The sequence below is a fragment of the Varroa destructor genome, unplaced genomic scaffold (assembly GCF_002443255.2).
Source record: "Varroa destructor unplaced genomic scaffold, Vdes_3.0 BEIS01000003.1, whole genome shotgun sequence".
Lineage (NCBI taxonomy): Eukaryota > Metazoa > Arthropoda > Arachnida > Mesostigmata > Varroidae > Varroa > Varroa destructor.
Genome location: NW_019211456.1, coordinates 1,707,391 through 1,725,456, shown reverse-complemented (window position 1 = coordinate 1,725,456; position 18,066 = coordinate 1,707,391). Strand labels below are relative to the sequence as shown.

Sequence of the window (18,066 nt, the reverse complement as noted above, 5' to 3'; positions counted from 1 at the left end):
AGCTTAGCCTAGAAATGAAATCGGTGTATACAATCAACGATAAAAAGCACCTCTTGCCACGTTTCTCGTACCGCTCCGTCTGAACAATATCTCGACTGACCAGATTCATTTAATGTCAATGGATATCGATGGGCAGAAGAACGAATGGATGCATGCATAAATGAATTGCTCGCTTAACCTTCCAACTAACTGATTAATAATGTTTCTATGGGCCTCAGCCTGCTTGACGCGTACTCAAGCCTATGCATGTATATATGTCTATGTGTGTGAGTGTGCATTAGATTAGATGTGATGTGTGTCTGGAAGCTGCGAGTGTACCCTGGGTCCGCTCATATGTACCTGGGTGATTTATTTAAGTGTCGAGCTACGGGCAGCATCGACGAACCTTCTTTTTCCTTCTACGCTTCGCAGTATTCTACCAATGAATTCTCGCTTGCCTCTTCGAAGATCCTTTCTCTCTCAGATTCTCAGACGCCAAAGCAAGCAACGAATCTTTATCTGATCGACCGCGGCGACCGGAGGCAGGGGCGTCGCCGCTAGCGCCACCACTATTGCCACCACGGTCACTCTTCCAATAGGTCTGTTCAGACAGGCAGTCAGTCAGTCAGTCTCATCCCGTCAATCGTTAGTCTTTCTTGATCCATTTGGATTCTTCTTTTACCTCATCCCGTTGCACTGCTATCGCTCCCATCCCCGGGCTTCCCTTCTCCACCGCCGTTGCCGCCGCTACTGGGTGGTCCGTCGTCGTTAATGTGCTACGGCAATTCACTATTACTACTAGATAGCCAATGGAAGACGAAGACGAAGAGGGACTATGAAGTATCATTAACACACAGACGTCGGAATCGTGCACGTTTTGCACGGCGACGGCGATGGCGGCGACTATATCGGAGAATGGGCGAACGCTAGAGCCGCAAGCTAACGAAGAAACCGTCGACTGGGAATTAAACTTCCCTGTGGTACTTGTATTTCAAATGGCGTCTCAATTGATTTCACAGTTCTCAGGGATGGGCTGCCAGCAAAAGGCAGTAGTACTATAAGCATGCAAACTCTGCCTCTTTACTCGTTGTTATAGCACGACAATGGTGACTGTAAGAGCTGAGGCTGACAAATACCAGTAGCACTAGAGCGTCTTTTCTATTGGACGACGTCTTTTCCAACGCGTGCGACAGAGAGCGAACGAGGAGACGAATGAAATATCATTAACAGGAAAACGGAAGACAACCCTTAGAGGAGGTAACAAAAGACGAGGGCAGACAAACAAATTCCGTTTTGTCGATGTCCGGAGCCCCTTTTTGCCTCTTAAGAGAGCCTCCCACTCGCTCCGTACAAGCTTCTCTTCTTTGTTCCTCTTCTTGAACTTGCTCAGCCTTTTCCCTCTCTGCTCTCGTGACTGCTTTGAGTGGCCGAACGACCGATCCGCCTTATCTGAGATATCTGCCCCTTCGCGCATCACACATACACACCCACAGCACTGGCAACTCGAAAATCGTTTCAGTCCGTCCTCACAGTGTCTCCGATGCTTGGGATAAATCAATAGCAATAAAGAAATAGCTTGGGCAAACGGAGCAAAGGAGGCTACACACGCAAACGAAGAAGATGGGGCGTTTGGGAGGGAAATTGTGCGGGAGTCAGTCTGTAACGGTCTGGCATTCTTTTATTAACATTCACCCCCTCCCTTGTCCATTCAATCACGTACCTTGCAGAGCTGAGGCTTTGCACTTAACAGGGGCTTACCCCTTGCCAGGCCCCCACCATTTCCCCTTCTGACTTTCGGCTGTCCCATTGGCTGTGGCTGTCGCGATTCCATTTATTCCATTCCTGCACCATGACAAAGAGTATCGGGTTCCCCATCCTTCTTTCGCTACCTTCATCATTATGATCGTCATCGTCCCCTCATTGATTGTCCTGCAGGGAGATGTTAGCCAAGCTGTGTTTTCGTTGATTTCTTCTGATACTACCTTTGTTAGCGCGTTTCTTGCATTCATCAGTCTCCTCGAGACCAGATACGCTTCACATTACTGTAACGTTGGCCGTCTTAGCTTGCTTTTTTTTCAGTAATAGGTGGTTACGGCATAAATGTTTGAAAAGTGACAATTACTAAATTAGTGTTAATGCAAATTACTTTTGGGAGTACGCGAATTGCGTTCCTATTGCTGCTCACCTATCCACTTTGATGTCAAATTGAAAACAAAATTATGCGTAGAATATCAAAGATAATGTCGGAGCGTTCAGGCAGTCTGATCAAAGACAACGTAACAAAAAAAATGACTATCAATGAAAAGACTGTTAATTATAATCAATATTACTATCACGGTCCTAGCTTAACAGCACCCTATTCACTAATCTACACGTGAAAATTGCAAAATGTTTTATATTGAACAAATGAAATGTCGCTTTTTAATAGTCTGCTAACCATTCTTACGAGTTGAAACATGCCAAAGAAAACTGCCAAGACTTCCCCACGGACGCTCCTGAGCTACTTTAACTGGAAGCCACATAGTTCCCGCGTGTTTGATGTTAAAACGCTGCTACTACTGCTGCAGCAGTTAAGACTATACCCCATTTTATGCCAACTTTCTACTAGCACTACAGCCACCATCACCCCTCTAAACAGTTAGCCTCCAACAAGCATCCGGCGCTGTCTTTCTTTGTTCTTCCTTTTTGTAAGTGAGTGGTCTCGCGTCAGCTCCGTTTGTCGCATCTTCTTCTTCCGCTCATTGTGCTTCCAGTGGCGCCACTGCTGCTCTTTCTTCGTCTTGACAACACTTCACTCCGCTTTTCTCGCCTTCCCCCGAGGGGAACGAGGGTCTCGGGGATCGCTACTCAACTCAAGGAACGGGCCGCTCAACGTCACGCTGCGGCTGGCTTTTCAACGGACTAGCTACGGCGATAAATGCAGACATTCTCGTCGACGTTTTCGCGGTGAAGACAGCGTTCTACAGCAGTCGTGGTGAAACGGTGGGGACAAAGTGAACGGCTGATGGGCCGAAACACCCGCATACTCACCCTGTCAAACGTATACAGATAGACAAAGAGACAGAAACACTCGTTCACGCATTCTACGCACGGAGTACGTAGACAGAATGCACTCTGACGTCTCTATATACAAACATACACACAATTACACATAAAACAGCTGTTTGCAACTTCCGACCTGTAAAAAGGTTTGTGCTATGCGTATTTGTACCATCTGTGATATGACCGTTTTTATTGTTGAGCAGTGACGTCCATTCCACTTCACCCCGTACACCTACGGAGAAAATTACTGCACTACACAGGTCCTTTAGGCATGGCTGGACAGTGTCAAGAAGGTAAGCGTCGACCACTTTTCACTTTCACATAGAGCTCATTTGCTGTTTCTTTGCTGAACTGCCTAACTCACGGATCATACCGCAACGACGGCAGCGACGGCGCTAGCGACACCGCTGAATGTGACCACTCAACGACTCTTTTTCTCCTATTTGCTACTGTGCGGTATGTTTGTCTCGCGAAAGATACGGCGACGACGACGAAAGCAAGAAAAAGGCTTGGAAAAGGAGGCAATGTAAATTAATTACGTGTGAATTGTACCCTTTCAACGCGAAGCTTCCCGTCCTATCTCCTCCCTTCGGCGGTGTACACCGACATGTCCTAACCCGCTACCTCAGGCCACTATCATTCTTCTCTTACCTCAAGGTTCTTCCGGAACCGCGAGTCTGTGGGCCTTCATGAAGAAAGAAGGTTTTCGCCGACGGCGGTTTTTTCCTATTCGTTTTGCTCCTGATTCTTCTCCAGGTGGTTGCCTTTTTGCAAGCGATCGGTCGGTTCGGTGTCTTTTAGGGGACGAGGTAGTTTCCCCCTATCGTTACTTCGAAAAAGATATTGTCGAAGAAAAAAGAAAGGTATACCGAGAAGACAACATAGATTAGAATCTATCTAGAACCATGTGGGACACCGTGAGAAGGAGGGATTTTACATCTTTCTTGCGCAAAGGGTTCGATTCAAAATTGGTGACATCGTTTCTTCTAGATCAGCTATTCTCTTAAATCCGAATTTATATACGAATTTTTACATGAAATTTAAGGTGATGAAATAATAGCCTGATACCAATAGCAGTTGTCAAATAAACATACCCAGCAACTATTAGAATTATAGCACGTCAATTGAAACTAAATCGTCACTGCTGTAATTGCATGAGTTTCAGCAAGAATTGTTACAATTCGACCATACTCAAGTCAGTGGGGGCCTCTCAAAACAAGGCACGTCAAGGGAAAAGCGGTCGTTTCAACAAGCGTACAAGCGTAAATCTAGGGAAGCAAAATTCGAGTTGGCCTGAACATCTGCGATGAAGAAGACTCAACTGAGATGAGCCAGCGTTCAAGAACCATTCAGCTTTCTATCTACGGGGTAGAGATGGCACTTGAAAGCAAAACTTTTTTGACAATGATCTCGTCACAGCCACTAGTAACGCCACTCAGCGCAGCCCAGCGGGACGACTGAAACGGGTGAGGCAAACGCGGGCACGGATGGTAGCTTCGTCAACCCGTCTTCAACTGGATAGAGATGGAGTGAGAGAAAAGAGGAACGTAACTTCATCTCACTCTACCGTTGTCGTAAGCAACCAATGGGCAGGCCTCGCTTTTACTTGCAACACTTCAGGAACAGTAATGAATATGAAAATTTAGCGTTGCTGGCTCCCCCAGTGGAGCGCCAGCGCAGCACGGGTGGGATGCGACTGGTGGAAAAGTATACCAGAAGACTTCGAATAGTTGGAGCAAGTGAGAGATAACGCTCAAACCCACAGTGTGAAATGAATGATACAGCAGAATGGACCATAGAGTTATCAAGTCATAATGACGACACCAAGCTTATCCATCGACGGCTTTTCTCCTACTATCCCAAGCCATGTACACGGAGGAATACCAAAGTAGACGATGAGGTCATAAAAATATGCCCAACAATGGAGATGAACGAAGAGAGCAGAAGACAGTTCGCTGGTAGACGTTTGTTGTACGTAGAGTGGACTTTTGAATGAGATGGAATTCCGCCAGGGGTTTTGGAAGAAGGACAGACATCACTGAATGGGAGTTGCAGGTCAAGAACAAAACGAAAGTCAGTTGTTGCGTGGCGTAAACGTTTAAAACGTGTTCCCATCCAGACGACGAAGCGTTTGCCAAGAGGGAAGGAACAAGCGTCGACGAAATGGTGTGTTTCTTGTCTCTTGCAGCATAACCTCCTTTTGTTGTTGTGATATCATTATTTTCTCTTCAACGGCTCCTATATCCTCGTGTCTCCCGTAGCGCCCATGATGCGTCAACTAGCAACGCAGCTAGCCGCGTAGACTGAATGCAGTGTGTGTTTTTACTAGCATCTATCTCTAGATAGTTCGGTGCGGAGTATGAGTGCAAAGTGGGCAAACGCAAGCCGCGTCTCGCGTACAGGGTGCAAAGACGGGGGCATCGTGAGCAGGATACGAAGCAGCGGAAGAAAAGGCGTGCGCCACCGCTTGGAAATGCCACTGACTTCATTCGCTTTGCTCCCTCAGGCCCGTCCGTCCTTCGTTGTCGAAGCAAGTAAGCCAACCAGTCAGCCGCCGGCGTTTGCACGATCCGGAGTATTTGAATTGCAAAGCATCGAGGTGCCGACGACGCAAAGCGCCGCGGTCTCTACCGCTGTAGCCATCGAGATAAACAGACCAGCTTTAGCCATCTCACAGTAATAGCAGTAGTTCCGTCTGTCTCAGCTCGCTTTTCCCGTCTTCTTCCTTCTCCTCCCTCCCATTTGACTGACAGCCTCCGCTCCCGCCTCAACCTTATTCACCAACTGTTACTATTAATACAAACAAAAGCAGTATCAGTAAAACCCATTTTGCGGCCCCAGATTCAGCAACCGCTCTATCTTTTTTTGCCGGCGGTGATTTGGACCTGATTATTGCACCACGATGCTAGAGGTAACTGCCGTGCACTCGAATGCTAACGCAAGCTATTTTAGAAAAATTGTTATGCGCTAATAGTTCCAATGGAGTAATCTGAATATTTCTTTATTTTTCCAATACATCTGACGAATACATTGATAAAGCTATTTGAACGACAGAAAGTGCGAGTGAAGTAGCTATCTGAAGTCTGTTTTAAAAAAAAAAGGCTCCACACTGGAAAAAGTACAAAATGTTGCTCTATGATACACTTCAACTAAATGGAACTTCAAAGGAACGACGAGAACACATTAAAGACTGTTCTGTCTAACCAGATCCAATAATTAAGGCCCCTTATTGTCTGTTATTATAATAGAAAACGGAACAGGTGTTGTAAAAATGGATAGTCAGAACAAAAAATCGCCGTGTTATATGATCAACTTCACATTTATTCAGTGTTTAGTAATACAAAATGGACTAGTTCGATTGCTAGTTACAGTATGTAGTCTTTTTATTAAGTTGGCTCGATAAGGTGATTAACTTATGTCTTTGTCGTGAATGAGGAGGTGTCAGAATCGGCGATGGGCGGCTGAGTGGACATATACTATCACTATTGTATTGTTAAACGATGGGGAAAGCCAGTGGGCAAGCAGTGGTGTCACAGCGGGTCACGCCCTCCTCTTAGAGAATCTTCCATCACTTCTTACACTCTTTCTCCTTCTTCTTGATTTTCCTTCTTACGCCTCTTAGAGTAGCACTTTGCCCGTCTTGCCGCGTTTGGCAGCCGCCCGCTGCGTTTGCTTCAGTACAGACATTTCAATTCAGTAGTATCTACTGCTATTGCGGCAGCTGTGGTACCCACTAGTGCTTCCACGCCGCAACGGCAGCGTCGGTGCTGGTCCGGGTAGTGCAGAACACACAGAGATTATCAGGCAGGCGAAAAGTCATAGCCACCCTCACCGCTAGATCATCCTTTTACACTGATTCCCATTACAATCGAAAACTAAGGGACTTGAAAAAAAAACCCTCGCTTCAAAGTTCGGCTTTGGCTGCGTTCCACTTTTCCTCGCGCATTTTCCCATTCTCCTCTGTTCCTCTCGATTTCACGCCCTCCACTAGGCAGCAATACAGTATAACTCTCACCGCACTCTCTCTTAGTTTCCTTCTTGCCTTGCTTTTGCTAGTGCCGCTCATACGCCGCCGCCGCCGTCATCGTCTTGACGACGGCTTTTCAAGCGGCACCAGTGGTCTTCGATCCTGGATAATGATAGATCCCCTCAGGCAACGCTGTTGCTACAGCTTCCGCCGCCCTACAGCACGGTCTTACAGGCATACACACTTATTCTATGGGTAACTGGCAACCAAGAAACCAACCAGTTAGCCGCTAGCTAGCGGTATTGGGAGTTTTGTGGAACGACAGGGTAAATGTGCATGGAATGGAGGCTGGCGGCGATAGGCTGCTGCTGATGATCCTGATGATACTGGCAGTCTGTTCAGAAACGAGGCTGTGCCAAGTCAAGTCAAATCAAGCCCAAGCCGACCACGATCTAGGACATAAAGGGTAGAGCCCAGGGCCAAAACCAAAAAAAAAGTTAAAAGCAGTACACACTTAAGGCAGAAGCTACAACAAAGGACAGGACTTCCATTCGTCTACCACGGTTTCCGCCACAGCCTTCGCCGCCGCCGGCATCGGTGGTAGTAATAACGGCGAAAGGGATCATCCAAACGCAGCAGTAACGGCAAGCAGTACTCGGGCTTGCCGAGTAACATCGTGGAGTGTGCCTTCCTGCCTGCTAACTACAGGCCGAACAAAAAATCGGCCTCCTTCAACACCGCTGCAGTAATGGTGGTGGCAACGGCGTAGCCGACAGGGACGAACAGCCCCAGGCCCAGCTCAACCCAACTCAAACCCCAATCCACAAGCTAACCTTAAGAGAAAGGACCATGTGAAGGTATAACCGAGGATGGATAGCATGACGAAAGAAAGATGTACCGCCTGGTCTAAACCAAAATCTTTTTTTAAAGAAATAGACTACAGATGCCTTCGTCGTCGTCGTCGTTGCTGCTCTCATCTTTTGCGGGCCCAAGAAGCTGGGAGGAGACTGGTCGGCCCCAATCAGTTGGTCACGCGATTCGTGACCCTTCCTTCGCTCAATACTCTCTCTCATCCGACCCTTGCGATAACTTTCCTTCAGATGGTGCCAACCAAGCCCAATAGCCGACAGAGAATTCAATGGATCCACGGTTCTCAACGAACTTCCTCTTTCCAAGCCTCGTGTTGTACAAGTACACACCAATAATCATTACTATTACATTTTTAAAGGTAGACATAAATACACTAATTACAGACACTAACACAGGAATTAACGATTTACTAGAGAGATTGACAGTTTCAACAACAGAAGCTGTAGCTGGATCGTTGTTGTTGCCAAACCCATTTAAACCGTAGCATTATATATGAGGATGGATCTTACGTATAGCTGGCCAAACAGACAGAAAAGGTCGACGAGAATGGCAGGAGACTAGCTCCTCCAAGGAGAAACGAAACAGTGTCAAAACAGCAACAACGCGGTCAATATATCATAGACCAAACAAAAAGACAGGCAGTGTAATGATCTTTAAATCGTACAAAAGTCAAAAAATTATTTGCAACTCTCCTTTTATCCAAAGTTATACAGGTAGTAACGCTATACAAGCTGTACAATAATATAACGGATTTTTCGCTGCACGTATGGCGCCAATTACGTAAAAACAAAATGGAAGAGAATGGAATAGGCAGGAGGGGTGATCGAACGGGACTCGTTTGGTAGCCATGGGTCTACTTAAACAACAGTCGAATAGGCCAAACATTGCTAAAACACTATTCACACGCAATCATTGATCGATCCTAAGGCAAGTCGAGCGAATCTACGTACGAGCTCGCTCGCCAGCCATCAGTCACTTATAGAATATTATGTTAAAAATCTGCATCGCCTATATTTAAAGCCTGACTGTGTATTCTTGTAGAATGGTCGGTGTCTATTTTTTTTCCAAAATACGCTCACAAACAGATGCAGATATGAAGCACGACATTTTTCAAGATAAACGGGATTAACAGGTCTAGATGTATGACTAGCAATAGCATTATCTGAGGTTTCACGTAGACCATATATATATATATATGGCCAAACGTGCCAAATAGCTTACGATTATATCAAATATGCTTACGACTCAAGAACGTAGAATGAAGAAGAAGAAGAAGACTGGACCAACACCAAGTGGTGATCGGGATGCTAGAAGATCGAGTCAATGGAGTACTCACAACCATAGTAATGCGAGTGGAAAGAACGCATGTCGACCGCGTTCAATATGCACCCAAGCCCGTTCTCCCCGACCTCAATGATGTTAGCCACCTCCCGTAGTTGCCGCTTTAAAGGCCTACACACGAAAGTAATTCGAATGTTGTCGTCAAGCGCTTGCCTGACTTCGAAGAGTCAGCTGAGCCATGAACGCTTCATGAAGCCGATAACTCAGCCACAAGTAAACTATACGCTGCCACAACATCTGCATAAACTAATACTCAAGCATTTCCCTTGTCTAGCATTGAACGCGTGATTATCCACCGAAGCACCACTTGTTCAGCAGGCGTTCGTATGATATTCTACACATATACATTGCATCTGTGTATATTATAATAGATATCTACTTGGAATGCGTACATATGCAAGAGACGTACATTACGAAGCTTACGTGCAGAAGTACCTTCACCTTCCACATAAATTGGACTTGGCCAAAATATATTTCAGAAGGCTTTCATGTAATTCCCGGAAGCAAAGCGTCTCTCCCTAGCCTCCAATCTCCAACTTCCTCTACCTTTTATAGGCGGTATTTGTACGTACCTTGCGAGTGAGCAATGTATATGAATGCATCCCCAGTTACATTCCTCAACTCGTCTGCATTCAACGGTACAGATCACCTTCCATGGTAAAGTCCTATTCCGCATGTTTCTTGCTTGCACTTCTATACCTGGTCCTTCAGTCGGCCGCCATAGCTTACATACAACTGCTATACTAGTGGTGACGACGCTGCTTGTTGTTATCTTGCTCGCAATTGTTGTACCTGCAGTCACAGCGGCACTTTGCCCTCGTCGGCAAGCTGATCTATTAGGTATGCGTATGCATGTATAGTGTACTGCTGTGGTGAACTTGGCAACGACGTGGCCGACGCTACTACCGTCGAAGAAATAATTCACCATTGAACGGGCCGGCACGAGGCAAATCGTTAGGAGTAGTGAAAGAAGGAGCAATGGTCTCTGCTAAATCTCTACCTCTTCAGACCCCGGCAGGAAGCGAGCAAAAGAGACACGACGACTACGACCGAGACGACGAAATCAGACAGGGCCAGCGGCAGCAGCAGCAGCTATCCTGACATCCAACTATAGTACATACTACCAAGCGCATTAGGCACAGGCGTCTTAACAATGGAAAGGGCAAAGTTAAGTTGACCGTTTTACAATGGGCCAATTCGTTGGACGGCTACGCGATCAACGTATGCGTACTTATTGCGTTTTTCAGTTGTCCCGATAAAAGCTATCATTAAACATGACAAGGTGTTTATGTTTTGAACTGAGTACTTATTTGATGAAACAAGCACTTGGAATAGGCTAATATTTTAGCAGAGATATGGAATTTTTATTTCATTTACGATGCACGATATCTACGCACGGTGAGATGCGTCCAGCCGACTCTAGTATATCCGTATGTGTGTGTGTGTGTGTGCTAGAGAAAACTCTGCGTGAGGAGCGGATGCTGTCGCGAACTCCATTTTGCCAGACCGGCTGTTAGCTGGCCGCACCGCATCGATGTGCCTTACATTGCTCTCGGGCGACGTTTCGTTAACGAGGTTTTCGTTCGTATAAGTGTTTCCATAGCTGAGTTTAGGCGACAGAGAGCGAGTGAGTCAGTGCGCACGCGCACGTACACAGCTCTCGCGTACGTACAACTGCCATTCGACGATTACAACAGCAACAACTAGAATGCCAAGTGAAATATTAGATGTGCCGTATGTACACAGACATACGCACATCCTGCTTCTGCTGTGGGAAGGATTTGTCCACAGACAGTGGCCAAACTACCGCCCGCCTCTCTCTGCGAACAAAGCATTGGCGAAGGGGCTTAAGGCCACGACGGCGATGACGACGACCGCCACCATTGCGATGCTGGTACTGACGGTACGTATACCACCCTTCCACCTTGGCGCTACTATGGTAGCTTGCGGCGAGTGCACTTGTCGCTCAACAACGCCAGCAGCGACAACACCGCCGCCGTCAACACAAGCAAGGCCCGACAAGGGAAAAGGACAATTTATGAGTGTAGCAGACACCGACAGGAGTGGGTTGAGCTTAGTGCATCGCTGCTTACGAGCAGCCAGGCTCCACTAGGCCGCACAGTCCCCTGTGGCTGCCGCTGGCCTGTTTAAAGATGTTTAGGATGTTGGTGGGTTGCCGCCGCTCAACGCCAAAGCTTTCACGTAGTCGCGGTAGCAGCAGTGGCAGCACGGGCGCGCAAGCGGCACCAGCTGCAGCGGCAGCTTACTCTATGCAACACAGCTTGTTCGTTAGCATTCAATCGAATGTAAGGGCGTCATCTGCCCCATTTTCTTCCTCAACGAGCTTAATGCAATAAGCGGCGTTACAAAGTGTTTAGGTGACAAACAACACCGCGATTCACTAGTCCTGCAACTAATCCTTGCTTGCTTCTTGCCGAAGACGACGCTCTTGAAAGGCTGTTTTCGTTGCAAAGACGCTTCTAACGCTTAATAGCACGTTACCTATCTCATCTGCGGACGACAAAGGGGAGACTACTGCTCATCCGGGAACGAAGCAGTGCGTGCATGTCTTACCACACGCTGAACAAGTGAAGACAGTGATTATTGTACCGCTGCTGGTAGTGATGATAATAATAACAATGATTGTAATTATAATTGTATGAAAATGACCACGACGACTATTAGTCATGGGTGCATTTCGCACGTGCAATTATGCTATAACAAGGCGTCGTCCATGTATCTTTGTGTGGGGCTATGGCTGAATCGCATGCTGAGGTTTGGGATTGCTACTTTCCCATCGCAAGGACGACTGCCTCTTCTGAAGACCGCGCACGTCACTTTCCCACATGGAGCATTAAAAAGACGTAAAATAAATTAGGGAGACTTTCGAAGCTACGCTTCCATCTCGCTTGTTGATTACTTAATGGATGAGGCTGTGCCGTACTCGTCGTCACGTAGCGTTAAATTATTTCTGACCAAGCAAATCTCCACATGGAGATCAACACACAGATATCTCAACACAACAACAGACAAAGCGGGCGCTTTCTATGCAGATTGGATACTCGTGTTTTTAACTGATTAAACCAAAACACCTATAGGTGTCCTTTCAACAATAAGATGTGTACAGAGCTCTCCCGTAGTTCGACGAGTCTGTCAAACGTCAGATATGGGTGCACGAAGCACAACAACACAATGCACGAATCCTACAGATTCTCTGTGCAACGACCAAAATGACAGTATATATACGTTATTATACTTAGACGTCTATGTGCGGGCGCCGAAGGCTTATGCTTTATTGTTGCTCTCTATGGAATAAAGTGCAACACGTAGAATTCTCCCATTTTTAGTGCGGAGCTAATGAAAGTCGTGACGAACCAATTTACGTTTGCCGTTATCTTTAGCTCAACTTGGCTTCATAGCCAGAGGTATTTCGTTTACTCATTATCGTTCGTACGACAAAATTTCATTTGTAGTTTTAGAGATGGCGGCGGTGATTGACGCAGGCGATCGGCAATATGCGCCCTTTACGAAGGAGAACAAAGTGGTCGAATAGTTGGCTAAACGGGACGGGTATAGTCGACGGGAGGTTGTATGGCTGATAAAGGATAACCAATAAATCGATTGGCATAAGTCGGTCAGCTAGCATGCCGTGAGCAAGTGCAAGCCGCGGACGTCGGAAGAAGTATTTACTGCAGCTGCTACAATCTGTATCGTTGGACAAAACAGGGGCCATTTCACGCAAGTCAAACACGCACAAAGACAAATACTTTAGGCTGAGTACGAATCCCATCGGGCGTGACTAGATATGTTTATCGGCAATAGCCAGCGATACAGCCATACCAACCAAATGATACAATAGGACAATATGTGTACAAGGTGTTGAAAGCTGGAAGGAGAATTAAACAGTAAGAGTCGAAGGAGCAAGAAATGATATACGCAACGGATCCTGTGATGATAAACAGTAGTAGTCGTATGGCGATGCTCTCCTTGCAGAGGCATTACCGCAGACACTTGCTCCTCCCAGCAGCTGGCCGATATCCGCCAGGCTGTGATGGATACTGAAGAACAGATTAAAAAACGACTAGTCAAAATGTTTGCTGATGGCTGAGAAGAATGGGTTGGTCAAAGCAAGCGAGATGGGTGCTTGCGGAAGTTCAAGTTGAGCAACGGTAGGAGATGGCTTGTCAGTTTGGACCAAGCCTAGGCAACGGAGCAAGAAGGGCAACAGGATGTCGCCTTAGTTTATAGCCACACGGCTTTTCTTCTTCTGTCTTTCTTTTGCTTAATGTTATTTTGGGCTTTTCTGCTACTACTGCTACTAGGAGTGTCTACCATTCCGAAGGATTAAACCTCTAGGGGACATGATGCGGCGCTAAGGTATGCCCCACAGCGCCCCGCAGATGGCCACTCACACATACACACCCACACACACAACCACTCCTGGCCGTTCCACAAGAGCCGATTCGACCCATGTTCCGACCCCTAATTTTCTTTCTCTTCCCAAACAGCATCTACCGACACAAGCGGTACAAGTACAAGTGTGGAGGGGTAACCATACATAACGGCAATTGCGCCAACACAAAGGCCCAACAAACCACCTGATATAGAAAAAGGCCCCACGGGCAAGTATCGTAGTTCTCTCGTGGTCATAGAACCTGTTTCAAACAACTGTCCAATACTCGACGGGATATGCTTGGAAGTGTAGATTCGTATTTGGAATAACAGACCAAGACCAGAGTGAGCCATGCCCCTGTTGCCATGGTCACCGTTGGCGACTGTCGTTGCTGTCGTTGTCGTTGCTGCTGCTGCTGCTGCTGTTGTTGTTGTTGTTGTTGTTGTTGTTGTTGTTGTCGTCGTCGTCGCCGCCGTCGTCGTCGTCGTCGTCGTCGTCGTCGTCGTCGTCGTTGTTGTCGTCGGAGGTGAGTCCCCTCTCCGCTTGATGTCGGCATTCGCACGGGGCTGCTGTTTGCCTTATGGACAGTAATGGAAATATTGACAGGGAAGCAAAGAATATGTTAAAAGGACAGTTTTGAATAGAGCTCGATTTGCAGCGACGGACACATCGACCGAAAGGAGCGCGTCGCAGAGCCTTAAACCACTATCCCCATCAGAATGAGTCCTTCGGAGCGTTGTTGGAGTGGCGGTGGTTTGATTGCCATAAGGAATCGACTGCGTGGATCAGACCGACGTAAGGAAGCAAAGAGTAATAGAAATGACAGTATTTCTCGACAGACACGACAATCAAAAATAGCAGGATACACATACGGATGGCACTTTTTTAAAACAAGGCTAATGATAAATATTTGCGGGCCTAACGTTTCCGCCATTATAAAGCTTCCTATTAGGATCCCATCATTTGCAAAATTCATCGAAAACCAAAGTTGTGTTTTTATGCCACAAAATGAAGTTTTAAATGTTGCCTGTAACTATAGTCTATCTAGCAAAATTGTTTGGTGGACAAAGGCGTCCTAGACTTAAGCTGCGACCAAGCTTGTCCTGCCACTAAATATTTTTGTGTGCATAAATGAGTACTTAGGATGATTTATTCTGCCTAAATAATGGTATCTGAACAGCCTGGGGAAATGTCGCTTTTGATCCTGAGGACTTGCTGTTCGCCTTGTTTGCAGGTATAATAGTTGCCGTATATGGGTTTGTTTCCATACTTGCAAAACGATATAGAGCCATACAGTACGGTGTAGCCGATAACAAAGGTCGGATTCATCACCGGCTTTAATTTTCTAGCCAATTTACCTAAGTAACTAGGGACTCGTTTAGCTCAAGTGGACCGATCGGTCGACATAGTCGGGCTGCCCCTGTGTATCGTAGTATAATCGGTCTACATAACTCTTACATACCTCTTCCGCTTCTGCCGACGAATCGAAGATCATTGAACTTGGCCACCTGGTTCTTGATGACGGCCGTTGAATTGCGCAATTCGGCGCAGAAGTTCTCATCGTTGCCAGCACGCAGGGTCACCAGGGTTCCATCACAGACGTCACTAAGCACAACAACTTTAAACGCAACCGGTAGCGTCTTGTTCGACCGCCAGTGGTGGGGCAGGGTTGAGCACACAACGTTAGGGGCACCGGTTCGGACTAGCTCGTTCGAGTGTTCCACAAGGATCTGGTTGAGGGCCCGTTCGCCGGGCAGCAGCAGGGCCTCGTCGAGGACGGGAGCCGCTGGGCCCTCCGCTTGTTCGCGGGGGGCCCGTCTTCGCCGTTGGGGCGAGGGGCTCGCTAGACTCGACAGGTTCGGAACGATTGCTGCTGCCGACATGCCGATCGCTCGTGTCTTCTTGATGATGGTGGTGACGTTGTCACAGCAAGCTATCAACTTCCTCTGGTCTGAGATAATTACGTTACACTACGACAGGCACAAACGAAAAGATCGCTTGATTGATTAACGTCAGCTAAATGACTACAATGTCCTCTGTGGCCGTCTTTGTCACGGGACAGAAGACCAACTCGATGATCACGACACAATGTCAAATGATGATGGTAGTGATAATACCACAACTACGTTACTATTTGTACTAGATTAGATTTGCTAGTTATTATTATTGTAGTGGTAGAAGTTATCACACTGGATGAAGGATAAATTCCCGCCTGCAGCGGAATCACATGGGGCAAATCTGGGGTTTTAGTGTACTTCCAAGCTTGTGTTCCCACAGTTGCTACAGCTGTTGTTGTTGCTGCTGCAATTAAAGATTTGGGATGTGGGCTAAGAAATATTCCGAGTCGAGACTTTGAATTCGAACAAACGCAAACAAGACTGCACGCACGAAGTACGAGTTGACTATTGAGATGCTTTGTAATGTCGTCGTTGTCGTCGTCACTGCTATTTGTTGTTGTCGTTGTTGTACTGATTAGCAGATGAGTAATAAGTCACGGCACACATTTTCACAATTGCAATTTCATTAACTTTTTCGGTTTTGTTGACCATCAATAAATAAACTACTATGTCACTAACTCCTCAATATTCCCACACTTCACTCAGACGATGTCACACGAAAATGATGATTTTATTCACCGGTAACAGCTTGTCACAAGTTTTTCTTCATTGGACTCTCTCTCTCTTTCTCTCTCTCTCTTTCTCGCTCTCTCGCTACCTCTCTACCTCTACCTCCCTCTCTCGCTCTCTCGCTTTTTATCGGATACGATTCTCTAACGAACGACTACTATTTTCGTAACTTCTTTTCTTTTTCTAGGAAACGGTCGGATATTCGGTGCTTTTGACTATTCCCAGCTGATTGCTGCTTCTCACTAATTTGTTCTTCTTTCACTCACTGGCTGATTCACTGACAAAGTGGCAAAGGCCAATTCGCGGGTAGCCGGGGACATTCCCTACAGCCGCCCCCCGGAGTATGTTTTCCACTGCGTTAAAGCTTTGCCTTGACCGGCCGTTTCTGTTATCTGAGGCCCATGTCAACCGATGTTTCTCATCCCGTGCGTGTTTCAACGTCGCTGTAATGGTAACAGTTCTTGTAGCTATTGTAGTTACCAGTGGCAACAACAACAGCAGCAGCAGCAGCAGCAGCAACAGCCAGCGTTAGCTTTGTTTCACTGTGCCGCTTTTGCTGCAGGCAGCGGTGTGCAGGCCAGCGAGGTCGCAGCCGCTATGGTCCGCGGTCTCTTTTGGGTTGGCGGCCTTCGTCGTTGGGGGTTGGTGGTGTCTGCTGCTGTCTCGCTCGTTCGCCTCGGTCGCTCGTTTGCTGCGCCCTGTGGCCGCTGCTGCGGTGGCTGGCCGCTACCGCCGCCGCTCCACTTTGTGGGAAGGGTAGCGAACACCGCGCGCTGCTTGTGGGAAGGCTGAGCCGTTCAGCAGCAGCAGCCGCCACCACCTCTACCACCGCGATCAGCCGCTGTTCGGTTTGTCGAAGGCGGAGGAAAGGCCCAGCCCCCTGGCCACCTCCTCTCCACGAGCCGTCCCACCGCCAGCACGGTGATGCTCCTTCACTGGCGGCGGCAGTAGCAGCGGCTGCACAACCACCACGACGACCACCACCGCCTCGCCGACGACGACGACGACGACGACGACGACGACGACGACGACGACGACGACATCACCAACAACAGACGGCTGCTCGGAGCCGCACAGGCACGCAACATCGCTTACACAGCCGCATGTGCATCCACACACACGCACAGCAAGCATTCGACAGAGCGGTGGATACATGGAGATTGACCGTTTCGTCCACACACTCACATTCTACACCGTAGCAGCACGCGCCAATGTCGCCGCGGCCGCCGTCACCACCATCATTGCCACAGCCACGACATTAGACCGCAGCGCCACCGCACGGCCACACTGGCGATGAGAGCCGCAATAGCAGCAGCAGCAGCAGCAGCAGCAGCAGCGGGGATAGGGGGTCGGAAAGTGGGCGAGCTAGAAGCGGAGCGAGCGGTGAGAGACTTCTAATGCTGTTGGCTGGTGAGTGTCTTTGACTGCGTGACAGTTTCTGCTTCTCAGACTCTGTATTTGTCGGTTGGCCTCTTGAGTATGGTATGCATGTGTAAATGTGCCTGTGTGGCCAGCGTAATCGCTTGTCTCTTACTCTTTTTCTCGGTGTGTGTAAGGCAACCACACTTGCCACTAAATCGAATGAGTACACGCGAGTACACCTCCTGTGTATTGCCGTACGACACTCACATAGCACCTCCTACATACAGGAGATAGGCACACAAAGCAGCAGACGTACAAACACTGGATGGAGCACACATAGGCAGCCAATGCTCAGCAGGCGCCCCATACCGTCGGATATACCGGCGCTTCGACTATGGTAAGCGCAGGCAAGAACAGCCGACGTAGAACGCTCCAACAAGCTAGCAGAGGCAGCAGCAGGAAGAGATCAAGGCAAGAGCAACGGT

General features: G+C 47.7%; 1 protein-coding gene across 5 annotated transcripts in view; it reads right to left on the bottom strand.

Annotated features, from left to right (window-relative positions):
* Positions 1-17,188, bottom strand: part of LOC111246424 (uncharacterized) — a 155,507-nt gene extending 138,319 nt beyond the window's left edge. Inside the window, exons 1-2 of one of the 5 annotated variants that reach the window (XM_086982524.1) lie at positions 15,055-17,188; positions 13,927-14,169 (exon numbers count right to left, since the gene is read on the bottom strand). In XM_086982524.1, the coding sequence (XP_086838650.1) occupies positions 13,927-14,169; positions 15,055-15,475 (664 nt within the window). In that variant the 5' untranslated portion in view covers positions 15,476-17,188. The remainder of the gene's footprint in view (positions 1-13,926; positions 14,170-15,054) is intronic. The other 4 variants (XM_086982523.1, XM_086982525.1, XM_022795982.2 and 1 more) reach the window with 4 other exon arrangements.
* Between the last annotated feature and the right edge of the window lie 878 nt (positions 17,189-18,066).